This window comes from Salvelinus namaycush, chromosome 15 (assembly GCF_016432855.1).
Source record: "Salvelinus namaycush isolate Seneca chromosome 15, SaNama_1.0, whole genome shotgun sequence".
Lineage (NCBI taxonomy): Eukaryota > Metazoa > Chordata > Actinopteri > Salmoniformes > Salmonidae > Salvelinus > Salvelinus namaycush.
Genome location: NC_052321.1, coordinates 9,746,042 through 9,760,825, shown reverse-complemented (window position 1 = coordinate 9,760,825; position 14,784 = coordinate 9,746,042). Strand labels below are relative to the sequence as shown.

At 42.4% G+C, this 14,784-nt stretch overlaps 2 protein-coding genes across 4 annotated transcripts; both read right to left on the bottom strand.

Moving 5' to 3' along the window:
- Window positions 1–4,560: 4,560 nt before the first annotated feature.
- On the bottom strand, window positions 4,561–7,299 carry LOC120060177 (akirin-2-like). 3 transcript variants are annotated; one of them, XM_039009303.1, is made up of 6 exons: window positions 6,969–7,299; window positions 6,648–6,846; window positions 6,018–6,152; window positions 5,578–5,727; window positions 5,393–5,464; window positions 4,561–5,226 (listed from the first exon to the last, which is right to left on the bottom strand). In XM_039009303.1, exons 2-6 carry the CDS (start codon window positions 6,820–6,822, stop codon window positions 5,216–5,218), a joined length of 543 nt encoding a protein of 180 aa, XP_038865231.1. In that variant the 5' UTR covers window positions 6,823–6,846; window positions 6,969–7,299; the 3' UTR covers window positions 4,561–5,215. The 3 variants fall into 3 exon arrangements, with proteins under 3 accessions (XP_038865231.1, XP_038865233.1, XP_038865234.1); XM_039009305.1 differs by having other exon boundaries at window positions 7,091–7,299; XM_039009306.1 differs by having other exon boundaries at window positions 7,166–7,298.
- A 4,172-nt stretch (window positions 7,300–11,471) lies between these two features.
- LOC120059754 (cannabinoid receptor type 1A-like) lies at window positions 11,472–12,869 on the bottom strand. The gene has a single exon (XM_039008808.1). The coding sequence runs from the start codon at window positions 12,867–12,869 to the stop codon at window positions 11,472–11,474; it is 1,398 nt and encodes a 465-aa protein (XP_038864736.1).
- Window positions 12,870–14,784: the final 1,915 nt, after the last annotated feature.

The following is a 14,784-nucleotide window of genomic DNA, read 5'->3' as shown; positions in this document are numbered from 1 at the left end:
AGTGTAGCATCCGCGTATTCTGACCACTTCCGTATTGAGCTAGTCACTGGTACTTCCTGCTTTAGTTTGTGCTTGTAAGCAGGAATCAGGAGGATAGAATTGTGGTCTGATTTGCCAAATGGAGGGCGGGGAGAGCTTTGTATGCATCTGGAATAAAGGTGGTCTAGGATTTTTTTTCCACCTGGTTGCACATGTGACAAGTTAATTGCAGTTTCAAAGCTAATTTCCTGCAATTCTACACATTTTGCCATGGGGCAGAGAGAACATATGCAGTTTTAAAGCAAATTTCCTGCAATTATACACATTTAGCCTTGTTCTTATGCTATATTAGTGACTCAAACATAACAATCAATGGGGGCCCCATGCCATTTTTTGGTGATTGTCAGTTCTCAAAAATGTTGTTCCATTTAAAAATAATTGCTCCATTATCTGTTCTACATATTTTATCTGGTTTTAGTCGTTTAAGTTTACACTGAAAACATTTTACCATCCCAAAAATGTTTTCAACAATTAAATGTTGTATTGCTTTGTCCCCTTTTCTTTAAAGAGCCGCTGCACATGTCGATTGGCGTGTTTTTCTGTTGCTCATTAGAAAAAAACGAGATGTCAGTCTTGAAGGTGTGTTTCCTGACCGATTCCATGTTTGGTTAATGAGGTTTCACCTCAAATGTTATTGGTCACATACACATTTTTAGCAGATGTTATTGCGGGTGTTATTGTAGTGAAATGCTTGTGTTCCTAGCTCTAACAGTGCAGTAGTATCTAACAATTCACAACAATACACACATCTAAAAGTAAAATAATGGAATTAAGAAATAATACGGTACCAGTCAAAAGTTTGGACACACCTACTCATTCAAGGGTTTTTCTTAATTTTGTCTATTTTCTACATTGTAGAAGACATCAACACTATGAAATAACACATGGAATCATGTAGTAAACAAAAAGGTGTTTAACAAATCAAAATATTTGATATTCTTAAAAGTAGCCACCCTTTTCCTTGATGACAGCTTTGCACACTCTTGGCATTCTCTAAACCAGCTTCATGAGGTAGTCACCTGGAATGCTTTTCCAACAGTCTTCGAGTTCCACATATGCTGAGCACTTGTTGGCTGCTTTTCCTTCACTCTGCTGTCCAACTCATCCTGAACCATCTCAATTGGGTTGAGGTTTGGTGATTGTGGATGCCAGGTCATCTGATGCAGTGCTCCATCACTCTCCTTCTTGGTCAAATAGCCCTTACACAGCCCGAAGGTGTGTTTTGGGGTCAATGTCCTGTTGAAAAACAAATTATAGTCCCACTAAGCGCAAACCAGATAGGATGGCGTATCGCTGCAGAATGCTGTTCAAGTGTTCAAGTGTTCAAGTGTGCCTTGAATTCTAAATAAATCACTGACAGTGTCACCAGCAAAGCACCATCACACCTCCATGCTTCACGGTGGGAGCCACACATGCAGAGATCATCTGTTCACCTACTCTGCGTCTCACAAAGACAAGGCTGTTGAACCAGAAATTTGGAATCATCAGACCAAAGGACAGATTTCCACCGGTCTAATGTCCATTGCTCGTGTTTCTTATTGGTGTTTTTTAGTAGTGGTTACTTTGCAGAAATTTGACCACGAAGGCCTGATTCACGCAGTCTCCTCTGAACAGTTGATGTTGAGATGTGTCTGTTACTTGAACTCTGTGAAATGTTTATTTGGGCTGCAATCTGAGGTGCAGTTAATTGCTGATTTCTGAGGCTGGTAACAAATGAACTTATCCTCTGCAGCAGAGGTAACTCTGGGTCTTCCTTTCCTGTGGCGGTCCTCATGAGAGCCAGTTTCATCATAGCGCTTGATGGTTTTTGCAACTGCACTTGAAGTTCTTGACATTTTCCAGATTGACTGACCTTCATGTCTTATAGTAATGATGGACTGTCGTTTCTCTTTGCTTATTTGAGCTGTTCTTGCCATAATATGGACTTGGTATTTTACCAAATAGGGCTATCTTCTGTATACAACCCCTACCATGTCACAACACAACAGATTGGCTCAAACACATTAAGGAAAGAAATTCCACAAATTAACAAGGCACACCTGTTAATTGGAATGCATTCCAGGTGACTGCCTCATGAAGCTGGTTGAGAGAATGCCAAGAGTGTGCAAAGCTGACATCAAGGCAAAGGGTGGCTACATTGAATAATCTCAAATATAAAATATATTTTGATTATTTGTTTAACACCTTTGGTTTACTACATGATTCCATATGTGTTATTTCATAGTTTTGATGTCTTCAATATTATTCTACAATGTAGAAAATTGTACAAATAAAGAAAAACCCTTGAATGAGTAGGTGTGTCCGAACTTTTGACCGATACTGTATATATTAGGACAAGCAATGTCGGAGTGGCATTGACTAAAATACAGTAGAATAGAATACAGTATATACATATGAGATGAGAAAAGTAGTATGTAAACATTATTAAAGTAACTAGTGTTACATTATTAAAGTGACCAGTGATTCGATGTCTATGTATATGTATATAGAGCAACAGCCTCTAAGGTGCAGGGTGGAGTGACCGGGTGGTAGCTGGCTAGTGTTGGCTATTTAAGTGTCTGATGACCTTGAGATAGAAGCTGTTTTTCAGTCTCTCGGTCCCAGCTTTGATGCACCTGTACTGACTTTGCCTTCTGGATAATGGCGGGGTGAACAGGCTGTGGCTCGGGTGAGGGATGTCCTTGATGATCTTTTTGGCCTTCCTGAGACATTAGGTTCTGTGGGTGTCCTGGAGGGAAGACAGTGTGCCACCGGTGATGCGTTGGGCAGACCGCACCACCCTCTGGAGAGCCCTGCAGTTGTGGGAAGTGCAGTTGCCTTAACAGTCTGTGATACAGCCTGACAGGATGCTCTCAATTGTGCATCTGTTAAAGTTCGTGAGGGCCTTAGGGGCCAAGACAAATTTCTTCAGCTTCCTGAGATTGAAGAGCCGCTGTTGTGCCTTCTTCACCACACTGTGTGGGTGGACCATTTCAGATGGTCAGTGATGTGTACGCTGAGGAACTTGAAGCTTTCCACCTTCTCCACTGCAGTCCCGTCGATGTGGATAGGGACGTGCTCCCTCTGCTGTTTCATGAAGTCAACAATCAGCTCCTTCATTTTGTTGACGTTGAGTGAGAGGTTATTTTCCTGTTACCACTCCGCCAGGGCCCTCACCTCCTCCCTGTAGGCTGTCTCGTCATTGTTGGTAATCAGGCCTACTACTGTTGTGTCGTCTGCAAACTTGATGATTGAGTTGGAGGCGTGCGTGGCCAAGGAGTCTTGGGTGAACAGGGAGTACAGGAGGGGGCTCAGCATGTACACTTGTGGGGTCCCTGTGTTGAGGATCAGCGAAGTGGGTGGTGTTGTTTTCTACCTTCACCACCTGGGGGCAGCCCATCAGGAAGTCCAGGACCCAGTTGCACAGGGCAGGGTTCAGACCCATTGCCCTCTAGCTTGGTGGGTACTATGGTGTTGAAGACTGAGCTATATTAAATTAACTGCATTCTTACGTAGGTATTCCTCTTGTCCAGATGGGTTAGGGTAGTGTGCAGTGCGATTGCATCGTCTGTGGATCTATTGGGGCGGTAAGCAAATTGCAGTGGGTCTAGGGTGTCAGGTAAGGTAGAGGTGATATGATCCTTACTAGCCTCTTAAAGCACTTCATGGTGACAGAAGTGAGTGCTACAGAGCAATAGTCATTTAGTTCAGTTACCTTTGCTTTCTTGGGTACAGGAACAATGGTGGACATATTGAAGCAAGTGGGGACAGCAGACTGGGATAGGGAGAGATTGAATATGTCTGTAAACACTCCAGCCAGATGGTCTGCGCATGCTCTGAGGACGCTGCTAGGGATGCCATCTGCCTGGCGAGGGTTAACACGCTTAAAATGTCTTAGGTCGGCCACTGAGAATGAGAACCCACAGACCTTGGGAGCAGGCCGCGTCAGTGGCACCGTGTTATCCTCAAAGCGGGCGAAGGGAGCAAGACGTCAGTGTCTGACCCCCAGAATGAATTTAAGAGAACTCAATCTGTAATTAATTTTGACATTTTAGTAGCACAATTTTACATTAACTAAGGTGTTTGGTGCAGTATTTCTCAAGTAAAAAAAGTGTGCAACATGTTGTCTTATGTAAACAGTTGGAGCTGCTGTGCAGGTCTTTCATACTGTCTATGCTATTGGATAGAGAGCCATTAACACAACTGTTCACCCCATGTTAGTGGGCAAATAGACATCGTCAAATCAAAACCTAACCTTAATTTACCCGGTGTGGCGCACAGATGTTCCAAACTCCCGTTTTAGACGAGACTTTATGACCAAATGATCCTATTTACACGTAGTCTTTGGATCTAGAATAACGGTTTCTGATTAATTTCGAGGCCACGTTGGCCGTTTTCAAAGGCATTCATGGTTTTAAAGACAGTTGCACTTTAATTTGCAGTGGCGTCACAATTTAGCAGCGGCGGTGGGCCGTATAGGGGAAACACTGGTAGTACTTGACTTAGAGCATTACCCTGTTGTGACAGCATGAAACTTTGAAATCATAAGCCTTAAAACATTTTATTGTTTGCTTTTCCACTAAGTACATAGGTTTGAAAGTAATACCAGGAAAACAAAAATGATAAAATAAACATTGAGAGAAAAAAAACAAAAAACATTTGTATAGGACTTTACAAAGTGTGACTGGTGCATCCGCATATTCTCTCCAAACTGTACTAACCTGCATCTTCCACCAGCTCATAGATTGACCAGCAAACCTTACATGGATTTCTACATTGCTTTATCATATATATATATATATATATATATATATATATATATATATATATATATATATATATATATATATATATATATATATATATATATATATACATACATACATACATGTAACAAAGAAATAAAACGATGAATAAAGCTTGGAAATCCTTGTAAGAGTGAGGCCTTATCAATACAAGTACAGCAGGAGAAACGTAGGCCACTGGTAGAGGGCCTATACATTTACATTAGGAAGCACCTAGCTGCTTGCGAGGGAGAGTGATAACCACTGACAACGGCTTATAAACCTTTGCCCAAAGGAGAAATATGGCACAGTAAGAAAAGTTTCAATAAACCAAATTAATCTCTTGTGGTGATTTCCCAAGATTTAAACTCGATAGCTTGCAGCAACAGGTCACCTGGCAGACTGGGACGCTTTCAGGAAACATCTGGTAAAGAAGGGATAAAAATAGATAAAAACAGAAAAGCAGCCATGTTACCATAACCTTTAGAGGTTTTCCATTCAGGTGTAACGGTAGCCTTCTTGCATTCAACAATGGGATGGTACATGCACTGAGAATCTTATATAAAAAAGGAGAGAAAAATAAAACTCACAGCTTGCAGGTTGCTCTCCAAATCTTCGCATCAACTGGTCATGTGTAAACTTCACAAAAGTGTCATATTGTTCTGTAATAGAAACGTGGGAGGAAAGGGAGGGAGGGGTTTAATAAGTCTAACTGTAAAAATCACATACCACCTTATGTTGCACTTTCTGAATCCTGTATTTTGACAGTCCACACCTGCCAACTTGGAAGTCATGGTCTCCTCATATTCCTCCCGAACTTTATCTTCACGCTCCTTCAGTAGACGTTCACAAATAATTCCAACTTGTCTAAGAGTAAATAAGGGCTGTTCTTTCCTTGATGGAGAAGAACCTCCAGCCGATGTGCCTGCAGAGGACACAAGGTGAGAAATTAGGTCATTTGCATGTTGAGGGGGGAGGTCTAGTTCATCCTGCACTCTGGGTCTCCCCTCCTCACCAAGGTTTAGGGTCTGATCTGTTCAATTCCAGTCCTGGAGGGCCAAAACACTTCTGTTTTTTGTTTCTACCTGGTAGTTAATTGGACTCACCTGGTGTCCCAGGTCTGAATTAGTCCCTCAGAAGCAGAAGATGAAAACAAGAAGTGTTTTTGGCCACCGACATTGAACCTGGCTAGGCTAACAGTACACTACAACAAACCTGGCATACTGGATCCACCGAGAGGGGGTGGAGACTCTGGGGAGTAGCAACCCTCTGTCTGTTGGTAAACTCCATCGATGTGTTTTCTCTTCTGAATGCGCTTGTACTCCTGCTTGATGTTGTTCAGAATTTGCTCTTGAATGAGATAGTACACAGCATGAGTCAAAATCATTCAGGGTCGAAGTTAGTCAAACAACTTGTCACATCTAATGGAGGCCTCACGTTATAGTGCAATCCTTATAGCTCCTCTTATGGTGTGTAACACAAAAAGGGCCAAGATGACACCATGAGAAGATCTCACTTGCATACACCTAGCGTCCTCTCTCCTCAAAACCCATTGGATGAGAAAGTCTGCGGTTTCAGAGGTTGCAAGAAGTATGCAATTGACATCTTCCCAATGTCAACATCATGTTATCTTTTCAAGATAGTTACTCATGTTATTGCAGCATGTTATTGCAGCATATCTACCTAACTATTGGCTAACATCTAGTGTGGTCTTGGAAAATAGTATGCTAAGTTAAGGGTTAGCTGGCAATGCAGAAAGCTAGCACACTGGCCTGGGTAGCTAACATTAGATGTATGGTACCAAATTGGGTTTATCCGGTAAATTAGTTAACTAACGTTAATTACCAGCTGATAGTCTTGACGACACCTCTCCAAATGGTGACGGTTCCATGCGAAGGTATTTCCGTGGGGATGAGGAGGATGATGGGGAAACCGGGATACACCTTCTCCTTTTAGGCGACGTCGGACTCATCAATGGATCAAACTCCATGGTTCTTTTCAGGGTCGCTCCACACGCCATGATTTTAATTTAAGGAGGGTCCAGCTACAAAGAACGAACGAGTAACAGTGTATAGTAGCTAATGCGAAACACAAAAGAAAATGGCTTTCGAGATAGGAAGGAGCTTATTATTCTGATTATGTCTTTTCAGCTAGCTGGCTAGTTACCTAGCTTTGCAACTTCGACAAGTCCAGGAAGGAGTCTTGCGACTGTTGTTGGCTAACGTACAGTAACGTTATTAGGTTAAGCTAGCGTTAGCCAACCAAATCAAATGAAAACAAATCCCCACCTTTCCGGGAAAAGTTGCCCTCCGTTCCTATCCGACGCTCGTGTATCTTTGACGTTTGTTTCACTTATATCTTACCTCTATTTTAATGTCCTTCGCTACGTTATAAATTCAGACGAAGCTATAACAACCTGTCTACCAGCTTGAAAGCCAGCTAGCTTCTTGTTTTTGATCTCCGAGCCGTCTGGTTCTAGGGTTGAAGACGTCAAAAAAATTAGAGCTCATGCCGGTGGGCATGCGCTGATGATGGTGGGATTTGTAGTGCAGTCAAGACAGAATTGGTAGTTTGTGTGGTTCGGAATAACATTTCATCATTTTCGCTGCTATAATTTTTTGGTGCTGCCATGATTTTGCGCTGCTATATCTATATACATTAGCAGTAGGCCTGTTCTTCATTCACATTATTGTTACATTCTTGGAAATTAATGTATTATGTTAGCCTTTGCCACTTTATTTTGTTCTGCAAATGCATGGGCCCATAATGTAAAATTGATTGTTACACTTATACGTTTTTTGCCTTTTCTGTTACAGTTTTTTCACTTGGGGTAAAAATGTTGTGGTTTTTACCTTTCCAACCAGCCCCATCATACTATACTCTGATTCCACAAGAGGGCAGTACACAACACACGGCACATCGTCCCATGTGCCACTGCCACCTCTTTCTCCTCCTCCAGAGACTTAAAAACCTACCACCAAAGCCCATATCTGATATAAGGGAAAGGGGGATCCTAGTCAGTTGTACAACTGAATGCCTTCAATTGAAATGTGTCTTCCACATTTAACCCAACCCCTCTGAATCAGAGAGGTGCGGGGTTGCCTTAATCAACATCCACGTCTTCGGCGCCCGGGGAACAGTGGGTTAACTCATGGGCAGAACGACAGATTTTTACCTTGTCAGCTCGGGGTTATCCTACATGCCTTATGAGTATTGTGAAAATTTGACTTTATTCAGAAGCTTGGAAACCAAACCACACACAGATGTTTGAATGGGGAAACCACAATACCTTTCAATATAAATTATACATGCAATATTTGCTCATTTTAATCTTAGCAGCGACAACTGAAAAATTCCAATTCCTCTGGTTCTATACTTACTTAGAGATCTTCTGTTGATTTGACAGTTCTTGTTTGGTGAAACACTATATATACAAAAGTATGTGGACACCCTTTCAAATTAGTGGATTTGGCTATTTCAGCCACACCAGTTGCTGACAGGTGTATACAATCAAAGAGCTCAGTGATTTTCAACGTGGCACCATCACAGGATGCCACCTTTCTAGCAAGTCAGTTTGTCAAATTTCTGCCCTGCTAGAGCTGCCCTGGTCAAGTCTAGGAGAAACAACGAGAAGTGGTAGGCCACACAAGCTCACAGAACAGGACCACCAAGTGCTGAAGCGTGTAGCGTGTAAAAATCATCTGTCCCCTGTAAATTGTCTGTCCTCGGTTGGATCAGAAGCAACATCAGCACAATAACTGTTTGTCGGGAGTTTCATGAAATGGGTTTCCATGGCCGAGCAGCTCCACACACAAGCCTAAGATCACCATGCGCAAAGCGTTGGCTGGAGTGGTGTAACGCTCACCGCCATTGGACTCTGGAGCAGTGGAAACCCATTCTCGTTCTCTGGAGTGATGAATCATGCTTCACCATCTGACAGTTCAAAGGATGTATCTGGGTTTGGCGGATGCCAGGAGAACGCTACCTGCCCGAATGCATAGTGCCAGCTGTAAATGTTGGTGGAAGAGGAATAATGGTCTGGGGATGTTTTTCATGGTTCGGGCTAGGCCCCTAAGTTCCAGTGATGGGAAATCTTTACACTACAATAAAATTCTAGACGATTCTGTGCTTCCAACTTTGTGGCATCAGTTTGGGGAAGGCTCTTTCCTATTTCAGCAAGACAATGCCCCCATGCACAAATCGAGGTCCATACAGAAATGGTTTGTCGAGATCGGTGTGGAAGAGCTTGACTGGCCTGCACAAAGTCCTGACCTCAACCCGATCGAACACCTTTGGGATAAATTGTAACGCCAACTGCAAGCCAGGCCTAATCGCCCAACATCAGTGCCGACCTCATTAATGCTCTTATTGCTGAATGGAAGCAAGTCCCCTCAGGAATGTTCCAACATCTAGTGGAGGCTGTTATAGCAGCAGAGCCCCCCGACCAACTAAATATTAATACCCATGATTTTGGAATGAGATGTTCGAAGAGCAGTTGTCCACATACTTTTGGCAATGTAGTGTAGATGATGCCATTTTTGCTGTAAGTACAGCTGCAATAGAAGACAATGGCTATTGTTTTTCTATTTATGTGTCCAGATGAAAGCATTTGTGTACATGATATACATACATTTCTTATTGCTAAATTAGTCTGGTCTTAAATAAGATGAGTAGCTACACAAATACAATATGTTTTTTCTCTCTCTGGAGATTTATGAGATAAGTTCACAAGGTGCTTTCCTGAATATTTTTATTTAATTAAAACAGAAATTAAGATGTTCATTCACAGAAAAATACTTAACATATATGAAGAGATGGAGGGGGGGATGTATTTAATACATTACATGTCTTTAGGGTTGCTGTTCTTCTTTGGGGAAATCTGTCTCCCCGTTAGTTGAAATAATGTGAATCATTGAAAAGATGTACATTATCTACTCTTGTATGGAATAACATGACCCTCAATTATACATCATTCAAAAAATAAGGCAATCAAAACAGTTTCACAAAACATACTTTATGACAAGAGCTACAAACCATCACAATGTACTAATTTACAGTATAATTTACAGTGGAAAGAGCAGCCAATTTCACCTAGAAGCATTTTAACGGCTCAAACCATACAGTCAGGGCAGATCAGCATGACACTAAACACACAACTGTACAGTTTAACAATGCGTATTGTCACTATTTCCCTATGAAAATAAATTAATGAAGTGGTTCTGAAAACATTGAATTACGCTGAACAAAAATATAAATACAACATACAACAATTTCAAAGATATTACTAAGTTACAGGTCATATAAGTAAATCAGTCAATTGAAATAAATAAATTAGGCCCTAATCTATGGACTTCACATGACTGGGAATACAGATATGCATCTGTTGGTCACAGATGCTTTAAAAAAAAGGAAGGGGTGTGGATCCGAAAACCAGTCCGTATCTGCTTTGACCACCATTTGCCTCATGTAGAGCGACACATCTCCTTCGCGTAGAGTTTGTCAGGCTGTTGATTGTGTCCTGTGGAATGTTGTCTCACTCCTCTTCAATGGCTGTGCGAAGTTGCTGGATATTGGCAGGAACTTGAACATGCTGTCGATCCAGAGCGTCCCAAACATGCTCAATGGGTGACATGTCTGGTGAGTATGCAGGCCATGGAAGAACTGGGACATTTTCAGCTTCCAGGAATTGTGTACAGATCCTTGCGACATGGGGCCGTGCATTATCATGCTGAAACATGAGGTGATGATGACTGGCATGACAATGGGCCTCAGGATCTCGTCACGGTATCTCTGTGCATTGAAATTGGCTTCGATAAAATGCCATTGTGTTCGTTGTCCGTAGCGTATGCCTGCCCATACCATAACCCCACCACCACCATGGGGCACTCTGTTCACAACGTTGACATCAGCAAACCGCTCTCTCACACAATGCCATACATGCTGTCTGCCATCTGCCTGATAAAGTTGAAACCGGGATTCATCCGCGAAGAGCACACTTCTCCAGCGTGCCAGTGGCCATCAAAGAAGCCGGATGTGGTGGTCCTGGGCTTGCGTGGTTACACGTGGTCTGCGGTTGTGAGGCTGTTGGAAGTACTGCCAAATTCTCTAAAACAACGTTGGAGGCAGCTTACTGGCAACAGCTCTGGTGGACATTCCTGCAGTCAGAATGCCAATTGCACGCTTCCTCAAAACTTGAGACATCTGTGGCATTGTGTTGTGTGACAAAACTGAACATTTTAGAGTGGGCTTTTATTGTCGCCAGTACAAGGCGCACTTGTGTAATGATCATGCTGTTTAATCAGCTTCTTGATATGCCACACCTATCAGGTGGATGGATTATCTTGGCAATGGAGAAATGCTTACTAACAGGGATGTAAACAAATTTGTGCACAAAATTTGAGAGAAATAAGGTTTTTGTGTGTATGGAAAATGTCTGGGATTTTTATTTCAGCTCATGAAACATGGGGCCAACACTTTACATGTTGCATTTATATTTTTGTTCAGTATAATAATCCACATTATTTTATGCTACAGCTACATAGACTTCAAAGCTCAATTTAAAGTTCATGGTTGGCAAAATTTCTGGGCAGCGCTAATTGGGCTAGTGTCTATTCTAGATTAATTCTTCACAGTCGATACCTTCACAGACACATGATGGCAGACAGCTTCTCAGACCATCTCTGCGGAGACCGACAGGGTGACTTTGGCCACTTTTACAGTGGTGTTTGCACAGCTAGCCGTGGATTTGTAGGCTGTGCCTTTGATGCTCCTGCTATGGCAATCGGACTCAGCGCTGTTGTCCAGTGGTTGAGAAGTTCCCCTGCACGTCCGGCAGATGTTAAGGAAGGCCCGGCGCAGGTCCTTACTCCTCAGTGCATAGATGACGGGGTTGACGGTGGAGTTGAGCAGGCAGAGCATGCTGCAGAAGGCAAAGACCGTCTTGATAAAGTTGTTCATCTTCCAGAAGAGGTCGTAGACCATGATGGCTAGCACAGGGCCCCAGCAGATGATGAGGACCACCAGGATCAGCACCAAGGTCTTGGCCAGGCGGATGTCCATGCGGGTCTGCTCAGGTCGCATGGTTTGCGCCTTGGTGCCGTCTGCCGTGTAGACAATGATGCTCTTCTGGGAGCTGCGGCTCATCATGCGCACAGTGTGGTGGTGGGCCTTCCACAGGATGAACATGTAGGCGTAGATGATGAACAGAAGCAGCACACTGGTCATCCCTATCCAGAACATCAGGTACTTCTCGTCGATGAGCGGGAAAATGTCTGAGCACACCGAGTTCAGTTGCTTACAGTTCCAGCCCAGTAGGGGGAGAATCGCAATGACGATGGAGATAGTCCACATCATGCAGAAGGCAATGACAGCCTTGTTCTTGGTGACGATCCGCTTGTAAGCCATCGGCCTGTGGATAGAGATATAGCGGTCGATGGCCGTGAGAAAGAGACTGCCCACAGAGGCAGTGAAAGAGGCAATAACTCCACTGAGTTTAAATAGAAACACATTGGGGCTGTCCTTCCGGTGCAGAACATGGAAGTCCAAGAAACTGTACACAAATATGACACTGCCCAGAAGGTCGGCTACAGCCAGGCTTCCTATGAAGTGGTATGAGGGCCGACAGCGCAGGATGTGGGAGTGGAGGATCACACACAATACGATAAGGTTCTCCAGCACTGTGAAGGTTCCCAGGGTGAGTGCCATGACCGCTACTACTAACTGCTGACTGGGGGTCAGAATCATGAAGCACTCCATGTCCACAATGTTCTCCCCGCATTGGAGAGAACCCCCGCCCTCCCATCGGGTCCCATTGCCAAGCATTTCAGAGAAGTTGGTCGGGTAAATGGAGTTGCCATTATAGATGAGCTCCTTGTCCCCAGGTACTTGTACAGGGAAGGAGTTACTAAGTGGGGCAGAGTGAGTCTTATGTAAGTGGAATCCAGTCTTGGCGAAGCCAGAATCAATGGATGGGTCATCATAGCTCACATCGTTGGAGCCAAGATACTGCAAACCAGTAGTCATTGTTCGGAAAGTGGTGTCAGCTATTCCATCCAGAGCAGACTTCATGGCTACTCAGCTGACTGGTAAAGGATGTAGCATTAGATGCGTGTCTAGACAGAAAAGAGAGTTCAAGAACATTTTGAAATCGTTAATACTTTCTTTTATTTGGTCAGTTTAATTGTGACAGATGTGGGGGTAGGCAAATGTGTATTTATTTAACTGTGGGGGATTTTAACTGTGGGTGATATGGGAATGTTGCTGGGTGATATTATTGGCATCCCTGTACCAGCCAGCTGACTCTACAGCAGATGTGTCTCAGACAATAGTGAGAGAATTAACAGTCAATGACAAATGATTGAGACCCATATCTAACCTTCTGTGCTGCCCCCAGGACAAAAACATTGCATTAAGTAGCCAATGTAGGTCAATCTTTCCTATTAATTAAGGGGTAATACAGGATTAGGTTAAAACAATAAGGATTAAATGAATGATGCATCAAAGGAGGTAGTTATATTCTCTCAAGAGAAGAGTGAATTGATTTTGTAGAATCAATCTATAGATTTTTACATGAGTATTTTTTTCTCTCAGACTCTTATTATATGGCTCAGTTTATACACTGCCCCCCATCCCCAATACAAGAGTAAATATTGGACTATAACTTGTGCCTTCCTGTAGTCTATTATACGTATGCTAAAATGTTTATCCTATTCTACTGAGCTATTTACTTTTTGTTCGTATTCTTATCTTTTATTATTTCTTATTGTTTTTGCATTGTCGAAAGGGAACCTGCAAGTAAGCATTTCGTTGGACGTTGTATACCATGCGTATCCCGTTCATACGACTAACGACACGTAAAACACATAGATAAGCGGCACATAACCCTGCCATTTGATCATGAATAGGACTAGATCTGTACATTTCGTTAAGAAAAATGACAATAACCTACATATGTTTTTTATTAATGAAAACAAGTAGACTAATGAGAATATTTGATAAAACGTTGTCATGCAGATGTTTATTGATAAGCAAAAAATGTACTGGTAGTGATGTAGGCTATACAACAATGTGACGATGCCCCTTGTCCCATTTATGAATGAATAAAACACACCAACAACAAGGAAGGTTATGGAGAGGCTGCAAGCAAGTAATTAGACTCGATAAACTCTCACTAAGGTTACAGCAAAATCAACAAAGAAATAGATTATGCATTAATGGAACATTTGCATTCCATTTGAGTAAAAAAAAATATGTTCTTACCTTCATATTCTTTGCACAAAGAATTTGCCTGGGTCCATATGCCAGATTTAATTTATGACATAAAGACAAGAGGAAGTGTGTCCACTAATCCAATCTCAGGAATTGTATTCTATTGATGTCAACAGTTGCTTTAATCAAAGTGTATCAAGTCGTTTTTAATTATTTTTAGCAGAGTGAATTTGTCATAATGAGCCTCGCATCCCTGTATAGTAACAGCGATGTGTCTGTCTGTCTGAGCTACGCAATTATTTTTTATAAGGATTCGCTTTGTGCGCTTCTGTGTCACGTGCGCCGAGGTGCCACAGCGCCTTGGACCAGTGTAGTGCGCTCGCGTCGCATCCTACATTCACGCTCACTCAGTAACGAGACACTCCATCATTTTGAACCCACACCCCATCATCATCGACCAGCTTGATTCAGGAAAACGAAACAATTATTCTATTCAATGTTAAAACACTATAATTTAATTCGTAGACGTATTTTCATTACTATTGTAGTTTAGACTCTCACTTCAACCTATAAGCAATTATGACCTCCTGCCAGCTTCCCAGGGTTAGGCTGTGTGTGTATGTATGATGTACGTATGTTATTGTATGCATGCAAATGTCACTGATGTGAGAGTATACCAATTACTTTGACTGGCAGAAATGCATGATGTCTAAATAGCCTGGAAGGAAAGGTAACCATTAATGGTTAAACAATATCCAGACAATTTTATTATATT

What these genes read in the sequence shown, in the direction of transcription:
- LOC120060177 (XM_039009303.1), bottom strand. Translation starts at nt 6,822, where the DNA reads ATGGCGTGTGGAGCGACCCTGAAAAGAACCATGGAGTTTGATCCATTG. An exon ending in GTCGTCAAGACTATCAGCTG is followed by an intron (nt 6,153 to 6,647) that starts GTAATTAACGTT and finishes ATCTCATTCAAG; the next exon opens with AGCAAATTCTGAACAACATC. An exon ending in CATGACTTCCAAGTTGGCAG is followed by an intron (nt 5,465 to 5,577) that starts GTGTGGACTGTC and finishes TTTCTATTACAG; the next exon opens with AACAATATGACACTTTTGTG.
- LOC120059754 (XM_039008808.1), bottom strand. Translation starts at nt 12,869, where the DNA reads ATGAAGTCTGCTCTGGATGGAATAGCTGACACCACTTTCCGAACAATG.